This window comes from Plodia interpunctella, chromosome 11 (genome assembly GCF_027563975.2).
Source record: "Plodia interpunctella isolate USDA-ARS_2022_Savannah chromosome 11, ilPloInte3.2, whole genome shotgun sequence".
Classification (NCBI taxonomy): Eukaryota; Metazoa; Arthropoda; class Insecta; order Lepidoptera; family Pyralidae; genus Plodia; species Plodia interpunctella.
The window spans coordinates 7,036,034-7,057,317 of record NC_071304.1 but is presented as its reverse complement, the minus strand read 5'-3'; the positions used below and the strand labels follow the sequence as shown (position 1 = coordinate 7,057,317).

The window sequence follows — 21,284 nt, the reverse complement described above, 5'->3', positions numbered from 1 at the left end:
GTAAATGGAAGGGTCATTGATTATTTATTTTTAGAGTATATCGATATCAACGAGCTCAACTACGATGGAGGACGAGCAGGGAAACCTTGCAACTACCAGCGAATAAGCCTAAACAACACCATCCATGCTGTCCGCGAGTGCACCCGCAACAGGTCCAGGTACATAATCCATTCAAAGAATTGGCTACGATAAGAAAGAATCAGTCTATACTGATTCTTATTAAACGACTCACCGACATTTCGACTAAAATAATAGAAATTAAGGTTTTTAAATATGTCTATCAAAGTAGTAGAGTACCCTTGCCCTATGTTCTAGATTAGCCATCGAAATTTAGAACAACAAAAGTTTTCTAAGATTTACCTCTGTATCAGAACAATTTGTACAAGAATACATAAATACATTGATGTAAAGAGACACATGTAAGGACTTACCAGTTATTTGTCATAAAATGAAATGTAGAATGGCATCGGCTGCGAATTATAATAAAATATTCGTGTAGGATTTACAAGGCAGCTTCCGTAGCGGTGGTGGTGTATTGTATTTTGACCTTGCACAAAACACAAGTTATAAATGCGAACAGGTGTGACACTTCGTAAAATGCCTTGTAAAATGTGCACTTGCATACTTTTATTTAAGTTCATAATTGCAATACAATTCTCTTTATTTCACCAAAAGTGAAAGCACTGAAATGAAATAACAACATGAAAAAAACTAAAAGGCACAATTACGAGTTTTTGTCTTATTCGACACAAGGTCATTAAAGACAAAAAGTACTCTATGTTAATCCTGAAGGTTTCGCCTATCTCTGTGCCAAATTACATCAAAATCGGTCTAGTAGTTTTTGAGTTTATTCATTACAAACAAAAATATAAATCTTCTCTCTTTATGATGTGGTTAATATAAGCGTTTGTTGTTTCCTAGGTATTTTTTCTTGTAAAATAAGACACACTTCTATAGTGTTCTACTTTGTGCACAGGGAAATGGGAGGAAGGTGGATGAAGAGGCAGCGGCGGGTGGGTGTGGGGGTGGGGAAGAGCCCCTGGGTAGGCCCAGCCTGTTGCGCGTACCTTCCCTGTCCGCCGCTGATCTTGAGGTAACTTACACAAATATACATTCATCTACTTGTACAATACACCCTCGTACTAGTTCACAACAGTATAACCTAATTTTCAGTTGAGCAATTAGCTAGAGTACAAGAATTGAAATTTGCATTTTCAGTGATATCAGACACATACAAATGTATTTAAAATACTTTAAATACATTTGTTTATTCAATAACACGCGCAATTAAAAACTACCTTTTATTTTATTTTTTGTGTATGCACGATCATATCCATGAATATGCCGCGTGTTTACACGTATAAAAATGCATGCTGCATACCGTTTCGCTATGCAGGGTAATAAAAAGAATATTTTGACTGTAGTGACAGCAAATAAAATCCACGAGTTTCTTCTCAAAGTACCTAATACCGGAATGTGGAAACGGTGGGCTTAACTACCAACCTACTGAAAAATGCTAACTCCATAATACTATATGCCTTATATTACTTCTGTATATACTACGTTCTTTGTCATAAATATTTATTTATGTCACATGATCGCAAATATGTGGAATTTTAATAGCAAATAGAAAGAAAATGTGTCATATAATAAAAATAACAATGTAGACGTAGATTGCTGTTCTGTACATTTCATATGTCGAGTTTAATGATAAAAAACGTTGTATCTGAATTAGCCGATTCTCCACAATCCGTAATTTAAATTCTCCTTTGGATGTTCTCCTTTATCTTATATCCCATTAGCTATGTATTCAATTTGTAGTCATTAATATTTATGAGACGTACAAATCCAAACGTTTGTAATGATGTATTGGTACGAATGTTTTGTATTCAATGAATAACACACTGAATATTAGGCGTATCAAATTTAGACATGTTTAGTAAAAACTATTTTCACAGAGTTAATAAAACTTAGCAGACAAAAAATTATCTGTTTGAACAGATTACCATCAATCTATTACAGTTCTTGCGTCCATTGCAATTCGAGTTATGTCAATTTATCGATTATTCTTTCTTTACATTTCTTATTATAACAACAACGACAACTGTAACACAGAATGCCTCCAACCTATCGCTGCTGTCGCCTCCGTCCCTGGCCCGAAGAAGATCATCGGTCATGTTTAGCGACACCGTACTGCTCCACACGCCTAATTCCCCGCACTTGGCTCATCCACACAACGTCTGCTCTTCGGAGAAAATGACACAGACAGGTATATCTTTTGGTTCGTATTTATATTTTGAAATAACAATCTCACCTTTTTCATGTGATAAATTCAGTGACGCAGCTTTTAACTCACTTCGTATATAATCTTTATCTCAAATCTAAAACATGATATTTAATACCTAATTTTTAAACTTTGCTTCATCTGTGACTACTTATCCATTCCACTATCAAGTAGGAACATTCGTAATCGCTCGTTTCAAGCAGTAATCCTTAAATCCGTGAAGAAATAATAAAATTGGTTAACAATTGTCAATAATTTGTAGATTCATTGTGTCAACGAGACTGGCTAAAGAGCCAAAGTGGTGAGTCTAGAGACGGTAGATCTAGACTGTGTTAGAGGGGCATGTGCGACTTTGTCTCTCTTCTTGCTTCTCTTCTGCTGTCTTCATAGTTATTCAGAAAAAATGAATAAATACTATTTATTCTCAGTGAAATTATTTTCGATATGATTTTGCTTACCCCTTTCGGTCTAACTTAGGTTAGACCACTCCACGGCTATCATTATTTTAACTTTTCTATCTTTTCCAAAATCTAACGCTTGAAAGTATCACGAATACAACCTAAACGGCCCAAGTATATAACGTTCTTTTGTAGTACCCATTTTGTTTTAAACCGTAATCAACATTGAAATGAATTTCATTAACGTAATCATACGATATCTGCCTTAATTTAGATTGTAATCAGCATTAAATATAGTGATGTTTTCAAGGAGAAATAGAATTTAAGCTCTTATAATATATTTAAGTCCATTTTGGCTGAAGAAAGCAAATTAACACTAGTTATATAACGTAACTTTAAGATATCAAATCCAAGATCCAATAAAAAATTTATTATGAAAATCCTTATAGTTTAATCTTCATTATTTTTCTTTAAAACTATAACACTAATTTTGGGGTATAGAATTCGACCTGCCGACAGGCGACACTGTAGAAGAAAGGGCAGCAGCTGGAGGCACCATGTCTTGCCAAGAACTGCTGGCTCTCTCTGGGGCATTGTCTGCTGCTTTACCAACTGGCCAAGTGGCCTTGGACTCTTTCTTTGAAGAACTGACGAAGGGAATCAGCAAAAGAGCTGGAGAAGAAAAGGTGGATACAAAGGTACTTGAAGATTTAATGAAAATGATAAATGTTAGATAGATTATAATCTATAAGGTGGAAAAGGGTATTATTGAAAATTAATCTTAAGCAGGTCTGAATTCTAAATTTCAGACAAAATTAAATGATATTTCATTTATATAACTATATTAACAGTTATATAAAATGGAGCACACTATGATGGAAATGTGACAACTAAAGAACACTGATTATACTATGATGTTGAAACATTCAATTTTTCATATATTTTTTTGGTAGATATAATATTTCATATATATCTCTGAATACACACAGCGAAGAAATTAAAATCCTAATCCATAAATATAATCATTGCAGACAATAGAAATAGAAGATTTTTCATGCTGTGCTGATCTCATAGCGGCAGATATTGCAGCAAAAGAAACAAGAAAGAATCGTTTTTCAAAAGCATGGAGTATCTTTTGGAAAAAGATATCAAAAGTATTATCGTGGCTGAGAAAACATATCAAGAACATTGTTGATCACAAATACTTTCAACAAGGTAATCATGAATGTACTTATTAAAACATTTTTTATAATAAAAATGTATCTTATCTTCTTTAAAATGCTAAGATAATTTAGTACTAGTGGACAATAAAAATATTCATCATATTCTCCCTGTCGTATTCCTTAACATAACGGCTTACGAAGCCGTTATGTTAAGGATATGATAGTATATGTACACTAAAAATGGATAGTAATCTAAAAACAAATATACACTTGTAATTAAAATATTTATTCTAGGTATCCTACTAGCTATTCTTATCAACACATTATCGATGGGCATTGAATATCACAACCAGCCCGAGGAGCTAACAGTAATAGTGGAAATCAGTAACGTCGTTTTTTCGGCAATATTCGCCGTAGAAATGCTGCTCAAAATCGTCGCCGAGGGACCTTTCAAGTACATCTCGAACGGATTTAACGTATTCGATGGAGTTATTGTGATTTTAAGGTAAGGTATTCTATTCTGCCGGTTTTCGTACGTAACAACACCGTACCATATTTTTCCATCTTAACTTCTATTAAAAATCTCCTATGTTATTAGTTTATTTTTATCGGATTGTTTAGGGATGTCCTTAGATAGACATTGCTTGATTTACATAAATAACTTTATTATTGAATATTGGTGTTCTTTCTTATTTTAAATGTGATTTAAAATAAAATTAAGAATGCTCTTTAATTATAACAGTTTTTTTTTTGTTCATAATTTCCATTACATGAAGTGCTTTCGAGCTGGCCCAAAGTATGAGGAACGATACGACAGAAATGGCAGGCAGCTCCGGACTTTCAGTATTGCGCACATTTAGACTCCTGCGCATACTCAAATTGGTGCGGTTCATGCCTAATCTCCGGAGACAGCTGTTCGTGATGCTCAGGACTATGGATAATGTTGCAGTCTTCTTTTCTCTTCTTGTGCTGTTCATTTTCATATTCAGGTAAATTATTTATAAAAGATCAATGACCGTTATTGAAACCGTACAATGTTTTATCACTGAAGTAAAAAAAAAACAGGTATATAAATTAAAAATTATAAAATGAATTGCATGACTTAAAATTGCACTAAATATAAAGATATAACTCCAGCTTAATTTAATAAAAGTAAAATAAATAAAATAATTTCTGCTCTTTGAATATTAAGAAATCTTTCTTCAATTGCTCACTTTCTCAACTTTATTATTTTACATACTCTTTAATTTAAAAAAAATAAGTATATCAAGTACTTAATCGAAATTATTATTATTATTATTTACTTTATTTTTTGAGTTTAGAAAAGTCTAATATTCTTCATCAGGTAATAAATACGTAAACTTTATAAGCTTCACTGAACCAACTCCTAAATCCTTTTTATTTTCCCAAAATAAACTTTAACTATCTTATGTATGTAGATATAATACACTACTAATAGTAATTCTGCCATCTAAATCTATCAATCGGCAGATTGCTTATCTCCGTATTCAATTTTTCCGTAGCCCAAGAAGATTTATCAGACTTCATAAATATGATATTCTGATAGTCGTACTTGTGTTACACCCCTTAACCTGTGCACTAACTGTGAGTGATTTCTCCTCTTTCTTTTCAATATTATCCTTATTTATGTCAATACCTTCTTTCTTTGACATTCAACAATACACTGCCACTATCCACACTCTTGACAACTTTTTCTCTTCTATTATATCTTATAGTCTTTCACGCTTTTGTGCTTTTTGTCCACTTTGATTTAATTTTACCTGCACTTATCACTTGCCATTTTAGACATCAAAACCTTTATCTGTGTATTTTATATAAAAGTTTTCCTCATTTACATATGAAAAGGATTCTAGTAAACGTATTAATCGAATGTTGCGTGATAACCGTTCAGCATCCTCGGTATGAACCTCTTCGGGTGCAAATTCTGCGAGAAAGATGAAGAGGGCGACCAAGAGTGCGACAGAAAAAACTTTGATACTCTCTTGTGGGCCTTTGTCACAGTTTTTCAGGTATTAAACATTTTAAGTTAAAGTACCCTAACAGACAATCCAGAAACAGACTGAACTTGCAACATTACTAAACGCTTAACCTTCGGGTTTTTCAGCAGTCAACACTCACGGCAATGACAATCCTAATAATATTTGTCTTTGACTTCTAATCGACTAATCACGTGACGAGTACACAATTGACTCTCCACTTTGCTGCAAGACACATTCTTCAGACAATCGCTATTGCCATTACCTTCAGCTATTAACATTGAAATTTGGAAGTAAATATCTTCTTGCAGTATTGTGCGTTGTCAAGCAGGCGTTCAGTCGCGTAACCGCTACCCTAGAACCCGCGTAGTGAGATAGAGTACCATCGTAACAAATTGATACAACATCATCTAGTGTCACGTTCACCATGTTGTGCCGTACAGTACTCCCATCAAAATTGTCAAGAGCACTTAACTTAGACAGAGAGCTTGGTTGAGTAGTAGGTTAGTTTGAGGTGGAAAAGGGCCGAGTCGCGGGTTTTACCTGTTCGTCAACTCCTTGTTCCCAATACAACTGCACTCGGGTAAAATGTATCTATCACTTGCATGCTGCTTCTATTATTTAGATATCTCGTCGACTGAACTTGGCGCCTAAAAAGCGAATTAACAAAAACACAAAAATAGCCTCTTTATATCTTTCAGACAATATTATGAGTTGAACAATTTGCTTTTTTCGTTCGCCAAGTTCATACTTTTTATTAACTTCAGTAATCTAATTTTCAATTATCTACTTCCCCTTTTCTTCAACTTTTGACTTCAAGTTTAAATTGCTATAATGATTGGCTCGTTCACCTTAATTTCCTCTTTTTCTCCATTTGCATCTTTCGGGATACATTTTTTTAATTTTCTTTCATTATATTGCATTTAATTTGAATGAATATAACGACACGTGTCTGAATTTCAAAAATATGAATGGAACAGGTTTTATCTTTTATGCACTTTTCTTTTGCTATTTTTCTCTTCTTAATTAAATTATTTTAACTGCATTTTAATACTTATTAATATGATAGTAATATGAGGCAGTTTATAAAAATACATTTAATTTTGACTACTTAATAAAATATTGAAGGTACATAATGCACTATTTACATTATTGTATAATTAATTAATTGGATTTCATATTGGACTGTTATGGTAGCGACGTGATGTCGTTAACACTGCTTAACCGTGTGTAAATTCTACATAGGTTCATGTTTCACAGTTTAGTTTTGTTAGATATTTACCCGTATCATAAAACAACTAATTTTACTTTATAATAATTCCAAGTCAATTTTATTTTACATATTATTTCCATATTAATTTGATTTTTATTATAATTATCATTATCATCTAATACTCATGTGTAAGTAAATTGTTATCATATTTTATATTTTATAGTTAATTCAAAATCAATTGGAAAATTATCCGTATTGTAATATTTAGGTTCTATAATATACTTAAATTATTTCACGATCATTAAGTAAAATTAGAGTTGTTTCGCGGCGGTTGCAGTGTTAACGTTACGTACGCAGTAAGTTTCGTCGGGTTGATCATACGCGGCGTATGCGCATAGCATTTTCTTTTTCTTTCATTTTTTCATCGTCCCCGCTACGTGCAGTATTCTGGGCATGTATCTATTCGGTGGTAAGTTTTGCAAGTACGTTGAGGACAACGGCACCGAGCGCGACTGTACCTGCCCCGAGATCATATCGCACCACCCCAAGTGTGAGTGCGACAGGAAACATTTTAATAACATTCTCTGGGCTACCGTCACCGTATTCCAGGTAAGCCTTGAGTGATGGTAGACAAGTTACAATATAGTACGGTTTATTTGCGAATCCTATTTGAATATAATTAGAACTAGATACCGCGTTTTTCTCGTATAGACCACCCTAAACTCGCTAATTCAATTATTGTTAACAACTTGTATGGAAATACAGTCATAAATCAATTGGTGATTCGCGTTACCACAGTCTGACAAAAGCGAGAGATCCGCCGTCGTAGTTAAATTAATTAGTTTGTATTTAGCTTAGACTTTACGTAATGCATCTTTGAGGAGCGCTCCGTAGTTAGTTGCATCTTGCTTGCAGTAAAGCTTACGTAGTATTAGAATGTGCTGGACCCTTATGCTTGTGTACTCAAATCACCCGTTTGTGTTCCCCCTCATTACCTGAATACCTAATCCTGTATATTAGTGTACACTAACACAACAAGATAACACTTAATAACACTAACACGCTAATTAATAACAAATATTTTATATTTCGTTTCAGTTGATTTGTTAACATAAATTTACACACACAAAGGCACGACTTGAATACAATATGACAACACACACCTTGCTTATTTTGATTTATTAAAGAAATCCATGATATTTGATTTTGATGTGGTAGAGTAATTTACTCCAAACGAACGAACCTTCACTTTAATGTGACATTTCAGGTGTTAACGCAAGAAGATTGGAATGTTGTGTTATTCAATGGTATGGAAAAAACAAGTCACTGGGCCGCTTTATATTTTGTGGCACTCATGACTTTTGGCAATTATGTTCTATTTAACTTGCTGGTAGCTATTCTCGTTGAAGGATTTAGTTCCGAGGTAAATATAACCGACGATTTTAATTCAAATGCTAACTGTAAATGTGTTAAATTGGCATTTATGTTTGTTTTGCACAAAAAGATGTTTAGCTCATATGTACATATCAAAACACATACATGTCAAAACTAAATTTCGTGTCCGTAACTCATAAACGCAAATATTTAAAAAAGTATAATTAAAATGTGACTTTAACGCGAATTCACAATTTCCAGCGAAATGAACGAAGAGAGCGTGAACAACGCGAATTGGCAAAATCTAAATTATCTAACGAATGTTTTTCGGATAACAACGAATACGACGAATCGAATTCGGGATCACATTCAAGTGACAGCTTTTCTCAGGTAAAATTGAAATAAAAAAATATGCCTCAATTGTCTTGGGCTTTTCTTGCTTTCACGCCCTAAATTGGATCTTATCTTGAACATAAATTCATTATGACATAACGATAATAATGAGGTTGTTCTTAAAATATTCTAAAAGATAACCATATAATGTTTATTGGTCTGTTCTAAAATTTTATGTATTAATATTGCTAAACTGTACTAACTTGCAAATTAACAGTTATTATAGTATAGTCATAAACAAAGTAAAATCAAACAATAATTCAAACAATCTTTTGCACAGAATGAAATAAAAAACTACTGGCGCTCTGCAGACGATGTACGTAAAGCTAAAGACGACGTTAATGGTCACAAGGATAAAGCTAAGGCTCGACGTAAAGCGAAAGCCACGGCACATCAGTCCCATCACCCCACGCTGTGCAAAGACTGTGCACAATCCAATAAGTGTAACTTACAGAAGGTAAGCAGATTTAGAAAGAGGATTTGCCGCATATATTTTGCTGCTTGAATTGAAAGATTAGGATTCGATATGTTGACGCTGTATATTCTGTCTATAATTTATTTTATCTGAAAGTACTGGTGAGACAATATCGTAATATCTGTTTCCATACTGCGCTAACAGATAAATTTGGGATAAACGTTCACTATACTTAAGTTAATTTAGATTATACTCATTGTATCATTAACAAGTTGTATCATAATTGTATAGCTACAAATGTGATGCTTTCGTGTTCAGAATCAAATTAGATTTCTTAAAAATCGTAAATAATGTAATCTAGCGCGTTTTATAACATTATAAGTAAATATTTCTCATTTTGAAAACATACATTTGCTAAATCAAAAAATATCGATAGATAATACTAGCACTAGAGCAATCGAAACGTTTACTTTGGAAGTTCTAAAGGCACATTAGACGCGAATGCAAACGCCAAATTTCAACACGTAAAACCACTACTGAACAAATTATAAAGTCACTTTAACCAAACCTCTTTATTGAAGTTATACACATACATTGTAATAAGCCTTTTGACGTCCATATTCCACAAAGGAATTTATTTGAGCAGTAAAAGCTCAAAGAGCATAATAGCAAAATCCATTTCGTTATTACAATAACACAAATGTAAGGTTTCGCGCATAAATTTGTAAAGACAAAATGGAGTGATTCAGTGAACTGTTATGTCAATAAAATAGGTGCTTCCGTAGATTTAATTGCATAGCGCAGAAAATAACATAATACTATGTGTTATGTATGTAATGCTGGGATTTACTTCTGTGTGATTGAATTTAGCACCTTCACCCTTTGAATTTTATTGTATTATATAGGTACATTAAAAATAATATCTGTGTATTTGATACTAACAGAATATTTTGTATATGCATGCCAAGTACAACATTAATGGCGAATTCTTCAATTTGTCAGGAATCGAAAATGTTGGCTATCAACGCCGGAGCGGAATCCACCATAGTTCCAATGATAACTCACACAGCAGCCACTCCGCAAGACTCGCCTTCCACTACCTTAGAGCCTGGAGCGTCGTTTAGGGACTTCAATATGGCTCTCAGTCTAGAACGATCATCTATGCTATCCAGCTTGGATTCTATTGACCGAACTTCTGTATGTAAAATTAGCAAAATATTAGCGTACGCACGTGCGTACACAAATATTTTATTTATAGGTCCTAAGAACTTAATTATAATTAATATTTTGTTTTCAGTGTGCAAGCATTCCTGGTCTACTAAAACCACCAAATAGCTACACGCTGACACTTCACTCTGCAGCCGCTCAGTTAGGCGCTGAGAAAGCACGTCTTCCACCAATGTCCTTGGCGCCTCCACCACTGACATTATCGCTTTCACCAATTCGAACCTCCGGATCTACAACCCCGACAACACCTAGATCTATCCCAAGCCCAATACTGCCAGAGAAGAATTTGCAAGTCACCATTGTTAAAGAAGATAATTTGAACACAAGCGATAAATCAAGTCTTTTAAGCTCACAAAAGTAAGTTTTTTTGCTATTAATATACAATTTACTGTAGGCATTTGCCTACAGCCTAAACTTCACTAAAAGATTTTTATATTAAGTTTATTTTCCACTTTGTTCGTTTAGGAATATAGCTATTACAACTCCCGGTGCCAATGAAGACAAATGTAGAGTGCAGAGAGGGTACAGTTGGAGGCTGTCCAGACCAAGCCTGCGAAAAAAACCTAAACACAGGACCGGGTCTGACTCAGACGCGGTGGTGCTTAACAATGGACGGGATCATGCTACGTGCAACGGTAAGCGAAGATTTATAATCTTTGGTCAATTTCAGACTCTTTGCAAAACACACAAGTTTTGGAAAGAGTCAGAAATTGACCAAATTGTTGAAATACAATAGTAAATAATTAGTTTGCAAGGAAACGTTATGCACCAACGACTCCAAGAGGTAAAGATAGGATTAGGTAAGGAACAAGAAGAAAAAGATTTAATAATAACTTACTCTGAATATAGCAATCATGTAGAATCATCATGTGAACAATATGAATTCAGCAATAATTTTGTTCTAGGTTCAGGACTCCGTAAAAACGAGTTGCTCTTATCTTCAACAATAGTGATAAAGAATGACACCCAGTCGGAACTGCCTAATAACAGGTCAAAGTCACAACTGCCTGCACCGAGGGTATTGGCACCACCTGCGAGACGCGTGTCTGCTCATACAACTCCACTTCTACCTGATGTAAGTATAAAATACCTGAAATTCGTATAGATTACTTAAAGCATTCTTGTCTTGAATCGACACATATATAGATTACTGCTAACAACAGTTACTAGAGAACCATACAAAACCATACGGTGAGAAGTAATTAAAACGATATGGTCAGTTTAAAACGTAAGAAAAGAAACAACTCACCAATTAGTAAAACAACATAAAACTGTCGCAGACGAACTTTTAAAAAATATTCTTTAAGAATAACAAAGATGAAAATTATAGTTGTAGCAAAGTTTTAATTAAATTGTGTAGTTTCTTATTGCGGTACCTTTTCTCGAGGTTTCGTGGAAGGCGCCAGAAGCTGGCTTCTCGTCTGATTCAACGGTACGATTGGACTCTGTGAAACCTCCACCACATAGACTTTCACTCACTAATGACTATCTAACAGGTATGTTTTTTTATTTATAATGTCTTTGTAACTGCACCAATGTAGACCTGCACCTACAAGTCCAGCTTTGGGGTTAGTTCATATAAGATTACTAAGAGAGACAAATATACGTTAACTTTTAAACATTTCCTGTTCAATAATATAGCATTGACAGTATTCAGTAAAATATATGTAATTCATTATTACACCTTGAGTAACACAGTTCTCTCTTTAACACACATCTCTCTTTTTGGAAGTGAAAATACACTGTTTTTCATTAATGCAATATACACTGGTTGTGTTGCGAGACATGTGACGTGAAATTACTTTCCTGTAAAATTCATTAACCGAGACGAAAATTTAAATCCTATACCTTTTCTCCCTGATTTGCATGAAATATTTTGTCAATATCTGTATTGTTTTCTTAAAGGACGTGATGGTTTGACGCAGTGGAGTGATAATATATTTTTGTTTATTTTGTCATTCAACGTTCGGAAACCCTAAACGATCTCTTTATTATATTACAAATCTCTGGTTTAGTGACAACAGTATCCGAAGTGAAGGCCAGCAACCTGGTGCCTCCAGGGCAAGTGGCCCAGATCTCAACTCGGTCGACCAGAAATGAAGCACCTCTCCCGGCGAGACCCAACAACCAACCGCTTCCGCTGATCAAACAAATCAATGAGGAGGTAATATTTGTACATTTTATTAACTTGTAAGAGACCAACGAATTTATGATTTTCCGTCGATTTAAAGTCATTTGTTTTTCGTATATAAATTTAAGTGTTTTTTACTTCTAGTAATTCTTCTTTTTCTTTCTGTTCGAGTGCATTAATTGCTAATTCTGGTATCAGATCTTTAAAGATAAAGGCATACGGCACTACTTTTACGACTACCGACATCAAGTAATTATACCCTTCCTTTGGAGAAAGAGATATCTTTCTATATAATTTTCGGAAATAAGAATCCTAATTTCGAACCCTATTAACCGCATTGATTTAAGTACAGTACAACGCATTTAAACATGCTGGTAGTTAGTCGACCTCTATTTTCTTTCAGCACAGAATTTTTGCTTTGCATTGTTGTCGAAAGTGATGAAGGTTTTGCCCTAAAATACAAATAACAACTAACAATTTATGTACTCCTAATAAGTATGAGAATATACTACTTTAATACGTTACTTTTAAAGATATCAAACGTCAGAAATTACTTTTCAGGTAGCGATCAATAACAATGCCTGTATACTATCAGGAAGATTCGATCGAAGAAGGTTCAGATTTAAAGATCTTTTTCGTTTCATGGAGCCAACTGGATGTCTTAAAGAGAAAGAAGATTACTCATTATATATTTTTGCTCCAGAAAATAAGTACGTTTAAGTTGTCATTTCATATAGTTTAGATAAAAATTATTGGTTATGCTAAGTGCCGTGTATAAATACAGATTTCCACAATATACCTACCTCCAATAAAAACAGAAATTTAATACCATCTGTATTCCCTTAACATCCATCAAAGTAACATAAACAGATATTATATTACTCACGGAAGCTGCCTTGGATCGATCCCATCAATATAATCCCGATATACACAAATATCCGATTCATGAAATTCTCGAGGGAGATCAGTGTACATACAGTGTTTATTTTTCAAATGTATTTGTTACGAGCATAAAGTGAAGACAACAAAGAACTTCATATCTTATCTATATACATTTTATTGATATTCTTATTTAAAAGCTATACTTATCATTTTATTATATTCTTTCTATAAGCAAACATGACAAAAGTTATATAATTGAGGTAAAGGTCAAAAGAAAAGATATCACAATAGCGAGATTTTTATGTAGGTGTTTAGTCAAAGAACACTTTTCACGTAGGTAGTTCATCATATCATTATACACCTTATAGCAATAATATGATTTCTTTGACGACAGACTTTTAAATTAGTTTACCTTTTAGGATGCGTAGGTTCTGTACGTGGATGGTGACAAGAAGCTGGTTCGACAACATAGTGCTTCTATTCATAGCCCTGAACTGCATCACATTAGCCATGGAGAGGCCTAACATCCCGCCCGACTCCAAGGAAAGAGCCTTCCTTTCGAGTGCCAATTACGTGTTCACCGCAGTGTTCGCTGTCGAAATGTTTATTAAGGTACCTCTATAGAAAATCTTCTTTACAAATTAATAATAATAGTAGTACTCTAGTACTACTACTACAATAATTCTAGAGAAGCTATCACCAACAAAAACATCTTTATATAATATCTATTTAATGCAAAATTGAATCGTCTCATTACGAGCTAAACAAATAAGAAGCTATCAAATTATTATATTATACAGCTCACTATTGGTTGAGCTCTACACATAGTGTTAAGAACTTATTGATTTGGATAAAATATGAATTTTGAACTTGAATTCAGGTTAATAAAATATATCCTTTAAATTTCTTATTAACATTAAGCAATAGCCTTGTTAGATCATACGAAGAAATACCCCTTCTTCACAGGTAATAGCATCTGGCATGTTTTACGGACCAGAAGCTTACTTCACTTCTGGCTGGAACATCATGGATGGCTCACTGGTTATCATATCCATCATCGACCTGTTAATGTCTCTAATCTCAGAATCTAGTCCACGGATATTTGGGATTCTTAGGGTAAGGTGGTGTTCTGTATACATCATATATATTTTCTTTTTATTTTCTCGAAACTTTTTATTAGATATTAACTTTTTATTATATTATAATGAAAAAGAATTAAAGATAACAAAGGAAATTTCGCAGTACTAACACACCATTATATTAATTTTCTTTACCAAGAGCTATTTACTTTTTACCCTTTGTTGGAGTAATTGTATTTGTATTTTATTAAATTATTAACTCGCTAAATTGCTTATTAATAAATGTATTATTTATTTTAGGTATTTAGATTATTGCGGTCCCTAAGACCGTTGCGAGTAATTAATCGGGCTCCAGGGTTGAAACTAGTAGTTCAAACACTTTTATCCTCTTTGAGACCCATCGGGAACATTGTGCTTATCTGCTGCACGTTTTTCATCATTTTTGGCATTTTAGGAGTGCAAGTAAGTTAATCGTTTATTTTACGAAAGAGACATTACACTTACATTGACTAATTTTGTTATCGTAGTAGTTAAACATTTTTATGACAAAACTATATTTAATTTTTTTACGTTGGTATATTTTAGCTGTTCAAAGGAGCGTTCTTCTATTGCGAAGGTGCAAACATCAAAAACGTGAAGAATAAGACTGACTGCTTGGCAATCGAAGGCAACGTATGGGTGAATAGGAAGTATAATTTTGATGACCTTGGCAAAGCACTAATGTCATTATTCGTTCTCAGCTCAAGGGATGGTTGGGTCAATATTATGTACACTGGGTTAGACGCAGTTGGCGTCGATCAACAGGTAACAAAAAATCGAATACATATATTGGCATTAATATTCGTTTACTAGTCAAGAGTGGATCCAATTTATTTTCTTTTGCTTCCAGCCAATAGTCAACTACTCTGAATGGCGTCTTCTTTACTTTATTGCGTTTATACTACTTGTGGGTTTCTTTGTATTAAATATGTTTGTGGGAGTTGTCGTTGAGAACTTCCATCGATGCAGAGAGGAACAAGAGAAAGAAGAACGAGTAAGGAGAGCAGCGAAGCGAGCTCTGCAGATGGAAAAGAAAAGACGAAGTGAGTGAAGAATACTTTCAACCTGTGTAACAACTTTTATATTGTTTATTCCACTTTTAAATAAATATCTTTTACAATAATAATATTTATTTGTTCCAGAAATGCACCAAAGGCCATATTATTCTGATTATTCGCAAATACGCCTTTTTGTCCACAATGTTGTCACATCCAAATATTTTGACTTAGCCATAGCCGGAGTAATTGGACTCAACGTAGTGACCATGGCTATAGAATACTATAGAATGCCTCCAGCATTGCAATACGCCTTAAAAATATTCAACTATTTCTTCACTGCAGTATTTATTCTTGAGGCAGTTATGAAACTAGTAGCATTAGGATTTAAAATATATTTAAAAGACAAATGGAATCAACTTGACGTAATAATAGTTATTTTGTCCATTGTGGGAATAGTTTTAGAAGAGTTAGAAACAAATATAATACCAATCAATCCGACAATCATGCGGGTCATGAGAGTGTTGAGGATAGCTAGAGTGTTGAAATTGTTGAAAATGGCCAAAGGAATACGCGCTTTGTTGGATACGGTAATGCAGGCGTTACCGCAAGTAGGAAATTTGGGGCTATTGTTTTTTCTGCTTTTTTTCATATTTGCTGCTTTAGGCGTGGAGCTCTTTGGAAGACTGGAATGCTCCGATGAGATTCCCTGTCAAGGTAAAAAACATTTGACCGAAACTTTTTATATCAGCAATTCTTTTTCTTGGAACTTATGAATTTTAATTTTTATCACAGGACTCGGAGAACATGCCCATTTCGCCAACTTCGGAATGGCATTCCTCACTCTTTTCCGGGTGGCTACTGGTGACAACTGGAATGGTATCATGAAGGATACCCTTCGTGAAGACTGTGACAGCTCGGTTGACTGCGTGCGCAATTGTTGCGTATCTACCGTAATCGCTCCTATATTCTTTGTGGTGTTTGTGCTGATGGCGCAGTTTGTGCTGGTCAATGTTGTTGTTGCTGTAAGTATTAGCTATGTTATGATATATAATACTAGTTATGTATTTGGATGTATAAGAAAATGTAACTATCAGGTAAATTGATAGTCCTTTGGAAAACCCTAAGAGTAAAAATAAACTTTTATACAGTTAACTACTTTAATAACGTTTACTTTAGATAGTTTCATCATAAATCTTAATTTGTTTTAGGTCTTAATGAAACATCTAGAAGAATCACATAAACAAATGGAAGACGAAATTGATATGGACGTGGAATTAGAGCGAGAATTGGAAAGAGAAGCTGACGATGAAGAAGACAGAGCTCTTTGCCGGGCTCTAGAACAATGTATGTCTCCACCGCGCCCCTTAAATAAGGTACCGTCACTTCCAGCCAATTTCACTTACAGCGAGCCAAAACAACCAGCACCGTCGCCTGCACGTAGACGACGCACCATGCACTCTCACCACGCTTTACTGCCTGCAGCATTGCCACCGAGACGAGCATCATTATCTCCTCATGCATTTGGACGACGTCGACAGGATTCCAGTTCGGAACCTCCGGCAGCTCTCTATGAAGAAGATGCACGATTTATCGATGCTGATGATATTGATGAACTAGAGCCCGGCAGCCCTCCACGACGTGACTCCTTTGCAAATAATAGACGACAACGTGTTGATAAAAGAAATTCACTCCGAGGTGAGGAAGCCAGGCTTTTAAGGCCAGCTCCGGTTCTTCTCGCCGTACCGACGACCCGACAAACAATTCGAATAAATTCCAAACGACGATCGTCAACAGAATCGGCAGTCATTAGCGAAGCAAGTCATGGATCCATACGATCCCATTTACTGGTTGAAGGGGCTAATCAATCGATCAGTGAAGAAGAAAAGATAAGAATAGTGATAGCTGAAAGACGAAAGAATGATACAACAAGGCCGGAGACAGATGACGTAGTTGAACTATCTGAGCAAGGTTCCTAGTCCAGGCGAGGCCGGCCGCAGCAACATCATGAAGTGTACATCTAGATGTCACGTGAAATGACCACTAGTGTACTTACCTCCTCTCGACCTCTCTCGTCTATTGTGTGTGCTCAATGATCAATAAAAGTTTGAACTCGGTTGCGCAACAGTGAACAGACATTTTTGTGAGCTCATGATTTTTATATACTTTGAGTGTTGCTATATAACTCAACCGATTGTATGTATATGGTACTTTTAAAGTGATTGTTTCCTTGTGATTTTCTTCCAAGCCTTCGCTCGATCGTTCCTTTTCCATTGCGGCCGGTTCAAAAACTTCAGTAAGAGACTCTTAATAAATTTAAGTATATAGGTAGATAGGAGTTAGAACTAGTCAATTGTTGTGGTGGGACGTTTTCTACGAGAGCTATTAAACACTTCGTAATTATTGAGTAAATTATTAGTACGGTGCTTACTGTTAAAGTTTTATTCGTTATAAAATATAAATATTTGTATAGGAGGTACTCAAAGAGTTTCCGAATAACCTCAACGAAGTATTGGTTTATAGCAAGTGATAGTTTTCATTTGCTGTGCAGTTGAATTTGTGTGTGTATGTTTATGTGTTAGATTTTATTTACTTTTGTCTTAAGGAAAACGGGTTTCAAATCATTGAATTTTAGTAATTACGAATTGTACTATTCATCGAGGAATTTGTTTATGTGTTCTTATTATATTAATTCATTCAACGACTGTGTAGCCTAGCCTCGTAGAGTGTTGTTACTAGCTAGAACTGTCATTCTAATAAGTATGGAAACAGAACCAAATGTTCGCGAATTGAATTAAACTCTCTAAAGATGAAAATATTTTCTGAACATAAAAGAATCCTATTTTCTTACAGTCATGTTCGTAATTTAGACGTGTAACTGGCAATACGCACATAAAATTAGAACGTAGTATTGGTAGAAAATGCGGAATACAGTATCATTAAACCATTTAGCATTACTTGTGGTCCCGTACCGTTTAGCATTATAGTGGTTAACCATAAGTTTTCTATTATTTGAATGTTTAGCGACTCATAATTAGCCGTGCCAAATCTACAAATACCATTTTAAATTTAGCATAACTTTTGTACCTACTATTTTAATTGATCACTTACGTAGAACCTAGTCCTGTCTTTCAAACTTTTCAGCTTGTTAAAATATATCCGAAGAGAGCCACCATGCAAGAGACAATGAATACCAATATAGCTAAAGTATTAAAGAAAGTTTCGGTTTAACTACTGCTACATATTTGAGGACGAGCGTGACTTGATGTCCTAGTGAATTGATGGAGACCTAGTTAGGGAAGTCAGCAATAAATTTTATACTTCGACTGTGCCTTTCCTATTTCTAACATTTAAATAGCTTGTGGAGTTGATTTATGTATAGTCTCAGAACTTAAATGTATACATTAGGAGTTGAAGGGTAGATACATAATAGTAATTCTTGTTGAGACTTATTAAGTTTTCGTTGTAAGTTAAGTGAAAATTTTTGTATTATAAGACAGTCACAGAAACCATATTGAATTTACTTCATCATTCCGAACGAACTATTCTACTTTGTATTCAATGCGCAAAGAAAGTTGAAGCTTTAAATGCTGCTTTTGTTACTTTATTATACATTTATTCCATCGCATATTTAATAGAGTTTCCTTTAACTAAGTTTAACTTATCTGTTAGCTTATCCTTCCAGTTATTTGGTCTTTTGATTACACGAAGTCTTCCACTTTTACTATTTTGATGATATGTTAACTGCTATTGAGTTTACTTTTTATAATCTACTGCATAAAGTAGGTAGTGTTTTTTTTATATACACATTAACTTATGTCTGATATCACAGGTCTTCTTTAATAATTAAAATTTTGAAAGAATTGATAAAATGGAATTTAGTAAAGTTAAGAATAGCACTTTCGTGATAAACATAAATTTCGTGATAAAGAAGAATAATTGTTTTTCAGTACTGAATGTATGATAATTTATAAGGAGTATGAACAATGTTCATTAGTTGAGTACACCTGTTAAACCTAGCCGGTGATCTGTCAAGTTACGAAAGTTACGACAATGTTAGGTTGAAAAAATAAATTCTAAATTCTATATCTGACTTTCAATAATACTCCTCTTTTTACAAACCTTACCTTACAAGCCACGTAATAAAGCATATCTTCTTTGTTAATATTTAATATAAAATTGTTACTAAGAAAATAGTAAGGCCCATATTATAATATTTTTATTTCCTCGGTAAAAGGACCCTCATACAATTTGTCGACAGGTACAAAGGCGAGCAACAGGCGAACCGAATTGAGTTTAGCAACAATCTTTGCAAGCGTCCTATCTTGTTAGCGAGCTTACAATCTCATTTGCATAATTCCTCGAAACGAATTTTAATGCCTTCTTTATCGTGTTCAACAACATAATGCCATTTGGGAAAAACGCAAAGCTACTTTATAATGAAAGAAAGGATTCACTTGTCAAACGATTAGGGGATTCGTTACCCAACTCACGCGTGGAATAAACGAGGCACTCCTACGATTGGATGCTTGCAAATAAACAAGTCCCTTTGAATTGAAGGGCTCATTTAAATATCGGTCACTTGTTTATAGCCAACTGTGTCACTAACACAATACCTCATTTATCTTGTAACAATTCTTAATCCAAACCTTTCTTATTTAAATTCAAGGTATTCCTAAATTGAAGGAGTTAATTTAACACGCGTCCCATTTATATTGTCAGAATAAAATTGCCTCAATTTGTTCTGTGTCATTGAATATTTTAATTAGCGCCAGCATGTTATGCTACTTTAATCAGTATAATATCCAAACATGTTTCAGTAAATGCTTTTCTGTTACCTTATTTAAAATTAATTACATAGTAAATATAAGTTTTATTCAAAATTAGCTTGTGTCTTTGGTTTCGCCCGCGGTTATTTCGTTCGTTCGCTCATACTTTATTATCGTCAATATCTCGTATTTTATGAAACTTAGATGACATAAAATGGGTAAAAAAATCATTCATTGAAAAGAATAGAGAGCGATATATTTTTATTACTTTCCGCGCATAAAAAATCGGATAATAACTAACAGAATAATTTGGAGTTACATCCCGTCGCGCCTATCTGGAGCCTTCCTATGAGTCCTTACCCAAATAATAGATATTAAATAAACCTCTTTGCCAACAAAATAATAAATAAAGGTTTTTTATTGAAATCCCAAATTTTTTTACTAAACATAAACAAAACTTAACCTGAATAAATAATTTAAATATATTTTTCAGTTTAATTAATTAAAAAACAAATCAGTTTAATTTAATTTAATTTTGATTCTAAAAATATCTAGGAAGACGTTTAATTTATTTGTATAGGCTTTATTGCTTATTATACAAAATAACTGTAATAGGCGGACTTTGTGCTAAAAGCATTATCTAACAGTCAACCTTTGGGTCATACAGATAATGCTGTTACGTTTTAGCAAATATAAGACTTTTTCAAACTCTAATTCCTTGACAATAAACCATAGTTATGTACTTAAATTTCTCATGGAAATGCTGTCTAGAATGCAATGCAATTAATTCTATGTAACAAATTTTGCAAGGCAGGTTACAGCGGCCTACATTACAGTAGTCGTCTCTTAATGGATACCAAACAAACTGTTTAATTTTTACAAAAGTACGCTGTAGCGCGCTCTAGTTTTGCTTCGAAATAGGCTT

At 34.0% G+C, this 21,284-nt stretch overlaps 1 protein-coding gene across 7 annotated transcripts in view; it reads left to right on the top strand.

The window, feature by feature from the left end:
• The window catches only part of LOC128673657 (voltage-dependent T-type calcium channel subunit alpha-1G-like), a 97,809-nt gene extending 78,133 nt beyond the window's left edge, over positions 1 to 19,676 (top strand). For 2 of the 7 annotated variants that reach the window (XM_053751651.2, XM_053751653.2), the window contains 27 exons: positions 35 to 158; positions 977 to 1,093; positions 2,116 to 2,269; positions 2,547 to 2,585; positions 3,184 to 3,380; positions 3,714 to 3,897; positions 4,140 to 4,350; positions 4,622 to 4,834; positions 7,499 to 7,664; positions 8,323 to 8,478; positions 8,691 to 8,819; positions 9,103 to 9,279; positions 10,240 to 10,434; positions 10,535 to 10,821; positions 10,930 to 11,099; positions 11,370 to 11,539; positions 11,852 to 11,960; positions 12,480 to 12,628; positions 13,157 to 13,305; positions 13,897 to 14,089; positions 14,444 to 14,593; positions 14,857 to 15,018; positions 15,142 to 15,360; positions 15,446 to 15,638; positions 15,738 to 16,307; positions 16,386 to 16,615; positions 16,802 to 19,676. In XM_053751651.2, the coding sequence (XP_053607626.1) occupies positions 35 to 158; positions 977 to 1,093; positions 2,116 to 2,269; positions 2,547 to 2,585; positions 3,184 to 3,380; positions 3,714 to 3,897; positions 4,140 to 4,350; positions 4,622 to 4,834; positions 7,499 to 7,664; positions 8,323 to 8,478; positions 8,691 to 8,819; positions 9,103 to 9,279; positions 10,240 to 10,434; positions 10,535 to 10,821; positions 10,930 to 11,099; positions 11,370 to 11,539; positions 11,852 to 11,960; positions 12,480 to 12,628; positions 13,157 to 13,305; positions 13,897 to 14,089; positions 14,444 to 14,593; positions 14,857 to 15,018; positions 15,142 to 15,360; positions 15,446 to 15,638; positions 15,738 to 16,307; positions 16,386 to 16,615; positions 16,802 to 17,569 (5,581 nt within the window). In that variant the 3' untranslated portion in view covers positions 17,570 to 19,676. Of the gene's footprint in view, positions 1 to 34; positions 159 to 976; positions 1,094 to 2,115; positions 2,270 to 2,546; positions 2,586 to 3,183; positions 3,381 to 3,713; positions 3,898 to 4,139; positions 4,351 to 4,621; positions 4,835 to 5,757; positions 5,876 to 7,498; positions 7,665 to 8,322; positions 8,479 to 8,690; positions 8,820 to 9,102; positions 9,280 to 10,239; positions 10,435 to 10,534; positions 10,822 to 10,929; positions 11,100 to 11,369; positions 11,540 to 11,851; positions 11,961 to 12,479; positions 12,629 to 13,156; positions 13,306 to 13,896; positions 14,090 to 14,443; positions 14,594 to 14,856; positions 15,019 to 15,141; positions 15,361 to 15,445; positions 15,639 to 15,737; positions 16,308 to 16,385; positions 16,616 to 16,801 lie in introns of all 7 variants that reach the window. The other 5 variants (XM_053751658.2, XM_053751654.2, XM_053751657.2 and 2 more) reach the window with 5 other exon arrangements.
• The last annotated feature ends 1,608 nt before the right edge of the window (positions 19,677 to 21,284 follow it).